Raw genomic sequence first — 6,000 nt, forward strand, 5'->3', positions numbered from 1 at the left:
GATAAGTTTGTTTGGTATGATGGAGAGCTGCTGGAACATCAAATGTTGACATTCATTCGTATAGCATTTCTTTGTTTCAATATTCGTTGCTTTATTTGATATTCTTTTTGAATCAGTCTGTGACGTATACGCAACAAGTGGCGCCACAACAACCAGGCCCTCCAAAAGCGAAACTTTAGGGTGCTGAAGATATAAATGTAAATATATATATATATATATATAGAGAGAGAGAGAGAGAGAGGGAAAGAGGGAATATAAATCCAGTATCGAATTTGGAAAGAAAAAAACAAGGATTTTAACGTACAAACAGCAATAGATGATAGGCATTACTATTGAAATAAACGATTGGAAAGCTGAAATCAGATAACAGCATCGCTCATTGAAGGAAGAAGATTCAGCGCGAGTAAAATGCGAACGATCAACCACATTGGCAGAAGAATCTCAGCTGTGGATCGAGATCTAGTTACCTGAGTCTTGGAAGGCCAAGACAACTCGTCCATCTTCTTGGAATGATCTCCGAACTGCGAATCGAATGGCTCGCTAGAACTGGGCATTCTCACAGCTTCCCCCAAATATCCAAATGATAACCCCCTTCTTTAGAGTAAACTTAAAGAAATTAAATGAAATAGCGGTTAGCGAGTCCACCAATTATAAATGTTCACCTAATTTGTCTTTTAAGGGCAATTTATCTAAAAAAACAAGGCTGAATTTTTTTATTAAGTTTTCATTGATAGATAGATGATTTATATATTATTCTGATAAGTTTATAATTATCTAAATAGTTTAGAGATTGAGTTGGTGGTGGAATTAACTTTTGCTTTGTGTTGGTTGCCAAGTTGGATGGAAGGATGAATTTTAATTCTCATGTTTTGCTTGTTTGGAAATTAATCTTGCTAACCTATGTCTAAATTCATAGTTTTTTATTTGAGTTCAACTTTTATTTATTTTATTGTTTCATTTAAACAGTGAGGCCCATAATTCCTCAAATTCACGGATAATTAATACTAGATAATTAATAGTGTTCTAAAACATGACATGTTCTCTAAGATTAATAAAATTGAGATTTTAAGTGGAATTAAAGAATGGTTTATAAAATCGAATAGTAAAATTGTAAGATTTTATAAATAATTAAAAATATCATTTACTGTATGTAAATATATATTCAGAATGATATAATTTATATAAAAATAATTAATATTGTTTAATAATATGATTATTACAATTTACAACTATATTCTTTATGAATAAAATACATGTATGTAGTTATTCTAAAATAATTTCATCAATTGATTTAAAAAAAACTAAATAATATAAAATTTCTAAACATTAAGTCCTTCGTTTGTCATCATTCATTCATAATAAAAGTTTTAAATATTAATTTATATATAATATAAATTTCAAAGTTTATCAAGTTTACCAACCGAGTCTACGAGTTTAACCAATCGAGTTTATAATATTGAATCGCAAGTCAATTTTAATTTTAACAAAATTTGAATTTATAAACAAGTTTACTCGTTTAAAGTTACATAACTTATAAATTCATACGAGTTTGACAACAATGATGCTATGGGATATTGATGGTTTTGATTTTTTTTAGAATTAAAAGTTTTAAAATAAATTATAACCATAAAAATAAAACACACTACTTATGATGTTAAATTTTATTACAAAAAAGGTAAATTATTTTTTAAATACACTGATAGTTTATAAAATACTATTAACCATTTATGTTACTGCATTTCAATAGAAAAAAGTCTTTTTAATTAGAATTAATAAAATCTTATTTATGTTTAACTATATCAATATGTCACAATAAATATTAAGTAAATTGATTATATTGTCAATTGAAAAGGATTTTTTTTCTAAACTTTAATACAAAAATTTAATTAGTGATTTTGCATCTCAAAAATCAAGAAAACAAATTAAATAATTTTTAATATTTATTTATATTGTTAAAGTGTCACAACATAACTATTGCTTAAGACCACAAATATTCTTAAGCCAACCATGGTTAAGATTTTGGATAATTGTTTCAGTTATTATAAGCAATGTTCTATATGATGGATTTATTTATTGGAGGTTTCTATTTAAATTTATGTGATAATATTATTTTTTGACTAGTTATCTTAGTTTTTTTATATTTACTATGGAGTTATAAGAAATTATTATTTAATTATTCTGAGATCATATTGGATATGATTTCTTTTGCATGTTAATTCTTGATAGTGAATTTTGGTTAGGGTTTGTTTCGAGATTTTTTGCGTTAAATCTTTGAATTTTTGTGTGTGGTTGTTTGGTTTCATTATGTTTTATTTGACTATTATTGTTATATAATTATCCATTATATTACCAAACTAAGGAAAGTTTTATTTTTGAGTTATTTAATAATTTATTTATTTTTTAAACTTGAGCATATGGTTGTTGGCGGGTAAATCACACCAAATGTTACAAGATTTTGGCTTTCTTTTTAATTTGGTTACTAAACTTCAAATTCTTGCAAAATGATAACAAAACTTTAAAATATTTTACAATGTGGTCACTAAAGTGATTTTTTTATGGTTCCTAGCCGAAATTGCTGACGTGACGATTATGTGACCATTGCCATGTCAGCAATTTTGGTGAGAAATTATCCAAAAATCACTTTAGTGACCATATTACAAAATATTTTAAAGTTTTGTTATCATTTTAAAATGAATTGAAGTTTAGTTACCAAATTGAAAATGACGCCAAATTTTTGTGACATTTGGTGTGATTTACCCGGTCGTTAGCTAAGAAAGATAAAGAAACAATAAGAGTAATTCGAGCTGAAAGCTAATGCTGAAATGAAGGTCGTCAAGGTTGTTGGCTAGGAGAACAAGTAAATGAAGGATTTGTGAAAATTAGATAAGGAGTCATAACTAGTGTTGTTGTTAATATATAGTAATAAATTTATTTAATTGAAAACGTCGTTGTCAAGTCACTTAAATTTGCATGGAATAACACAATCAAATGATGTGGGGAGGTCCATGAGCAAACACTTCAATGCTTAAGTCAAACACTAAAATAGTATCAAAGATGTATCTTTTTTGAAATGAGTGTCTATTTATTTATAGATGAGTATGAAGTAATCATAAATAATTAAGGATTATGATCTTTATAGAATAGGTATATCTTAATTTTTTCCTAATCTGATTAGAATTATAATTCTTATAGATGACATATATCTTTATCTTTTACTAATTTGACTATAATTAGAATTTTTATAGATAACGTTTATCTTGATTTTGGGGGATATAATTCCTTATGGATGATTGTCTATCATTTTCCTGTAAGAATTTTTGCTTGTTGGAATTATTTTATTTACATGTTGTGTAGAACTTCCACATATTTAGAGAAAATGCTTTGGCGGTGATTTCACCACTAGATAGGTAAGGAAACCCCCATACGAAACCTAGCTTCAAGGGCACGAGGGTGCCTCTACGACTAGGTTGTGGGTCGGCCCCTCGCGACAGCTTGGTTGGGTCGTAAGGGCTACCTCTTCGCAGCTACTTGGCCAAGTCGCTAAAGCTGCCTTTTCACGGTTGTTGTGGCTGGGTTGCGGGGGTGCTTTTCACAGTCTCTTATGACTTTCTGTCATCGAATTGTCCTAGTTAAGCTAGATTAATCCGTTTATTAATTTTTTTTTTTTTGGTATTTTTTCTTATGAGACACTAGCTAAGAAAAGTAATTGTGACAAAATAGTTGAGTTTTTATATTACTTTTTTTCTTTCCATCTTAGATGCTGAAGCTCTGGTGACATTGTGTATCCTTATATCGATTTCTAACCTAAGTTCGACCATGGCATTGTCAACTTTTTTTTTTTCTAAGCGTATTTATTCAATCTGATTTTACCATTACTAAATTATATATATCATACTAAGATGATATTACTTGAAAAAAAAAAAAAACTTACTTTAATTACACAAGTTCTTAGTTTTATCTTGACTTATACAAATGGGTTTTGTAAAGATGAAATGAGATGTGAGAAGTAAAAAGAGATAAGTCACTATCATCAAACTCATTAAATATAGAAAGAAAAGTTTTTTCTATAAACAAATAAATAAGATATAAGAAATACATTTTTAGTATTTTAAAATTTTAATAAATATTTTCTAATGACAAATGGTGAAAGCGATACGTGCTGCATAAAATCGATGGACATCTCTATCAATTCTTATAAGTTAAGGGTGTCTGTGTTTTTTTTCCTAAATCTTAAGGGTAACAAAGTAATTTACCCAAACTAAGAATAGTAAAATTCACAAACTACCTATGAAGTTTGATATAATTACAAGACTTTTTATAGTTTGAGAAAGATAAGAACTTATTCTAATATTGCAATACTTTTATTGTTAGAGAACAACAATTATTTTTTTTTAAATGCTAAAAATTCCCTTATATTTCAATTTCTTCATTGATTTTTTTTCCCCATACTATCTTTCACAATATTGGCAATAACAATAATGTATTTATTCCTTGTTTTTTTTTTCTTTTTCATCTATCTCTCTTATATTTTTTTTTTAATATTCAAATTAAATAATCTGGACAAGATTCTTTGAAGTTAACTTTCTTCCCCATATTTTCATTGTCGTAACCCCAGCAAATATTGGGTTTTATGAACAAATCATAATGATGGTTGAGGTTTGATCGATCAAATCTCAACTATCAGTCTATTTGATGTGATAATTGTAGTTGGTTACTATATAAATTTAAAATAGAAAAATATTAAAAGAAAATAGTCAACCCATTCAAGTAAGAAGTAAAAACAATCAACATCATCTCCCTTATTCATGGACACAACTGATTCCTCACTCATATTCTTTTGTACTTCACACTGTCTATTTGTGGAAACTATCAACCATAGCTCAGATTGCATTAATTTTCTTGCAAAAATTCATAGTCAATACATGCACTCACGACCACATGTGAGTTTTGTGGCTAATATCAAGCCTTTATTCCATTGTTGGTACACTTGCCTATTCACTTTTAAGTATTCGGTTGCTATTTGATTGTTCACTTTAGGTGTTCGATTATTAAAATATTTATTTTTTTTACTTGTTTCTCTCACTCTCTCTTTCTTATCATGATGTTATAATCTAAGTTACATGAAAACAGAAATAGAAAATTGATACTATATGAAACGAAAATAAAAAAATATTATTTTTAAAAAAAATAAGAAACAAAAATGTGGGGAAAATGAGTAAATAAAAAAATATAGGGTCTTTTGTAAATATAATTTTTAATATATAAAATTATAAAAAATAATCATTCAATTTAAAAATAACATAAATTTCATAATGTATTCAATCAAATTTTAAAAATAAATTATAGAAATAATTTAAAATTCTGAGTTAGACATAAAAAATTTCATCGAAATGCATTTTCAAATCAAAAATGCGTTTTTCATATTATTCTAACTAGTGGTAAACCTGTGCGATACACATGAGAGTTTAATTTAAAAATAAAATATTAAACTTATTATTTTAAATAATTCTAACAGAATTGATAATTATAATTTTTTTCTTTTAATACTCAGTTTTTCATCAAAATTTAAGTTTAATTAATTATTCGCTATTCAATATACTAATGGAGAACACTCTTAATTTAATGTACCACCATTTAATGTGATAAAGAATAATTAACACATTAAATAGGTCACTTGGCAAAATACTTATAAATTTTTGTATTTATTATATTATATTTATTTATAAATGAATATTATAAAATTTATAATATATCCACTCACAAACGTTCGTTATTTTCTATTTATTATATTATAAATATAAATTAAAATTATTAAATTTGAGTAAGAATAATTTTTTCAATAATAATAACAAAATTTTAAAAATATGAATTTTGATTTCTTCCACAGTCTTAAAAATGTGATACATTAAATATTAATTAGCATTAAAAAATCCAAACATTTGATAACCTTAAATATTTTTTTTTATTTGTTAAGATATCACATTTTCAAGATTATAATAT

General features: G+C 26.2%; 1 protein-coding gene across 3 annotated transcripts in view; it reads right to left on the minus strand.

Moving 5' to 3' along the window:
• The window catches only part of LOC127795184 (galacturonokinase), a 104,775-nt gene extending 104,149 nt beyond the window's left edge, over positions 1-626 (minus strand). For all 3 annotated transcript variants that reach the window (XM_052326699.1, XM_052326698.1, XM_052326700.1), the window contains exon 1: positions 468-626. In XM_052326699.1, coding sequence (XP_052182659.1) covers positions 468-554 — 87 coding nt within the window. In that variant the 5' untranslated portion in view covers positions 555-626. The remainder of the gene's footprint in view (positions 1-467) is intronic.
• Between the last annotated feature and the right edge of the window lie 5,374 nt (positions 627-6,000).

This window comes from Diospyros lotus, chromosome 2 (assembly GCF_014633365.1).
Source record: "Diospyros lotus cultivar Yz01 chromosome 2, ASM1463336v1, whole genome shotgun sequence".
In the NCBI taxonomy this organism is placed as follows: Eukaryota; Viridiplantae; Streptophyta; class Magnoliopsida; order Ericales; family Ebenaceae; genus Diospyros; species Diospyros lotus.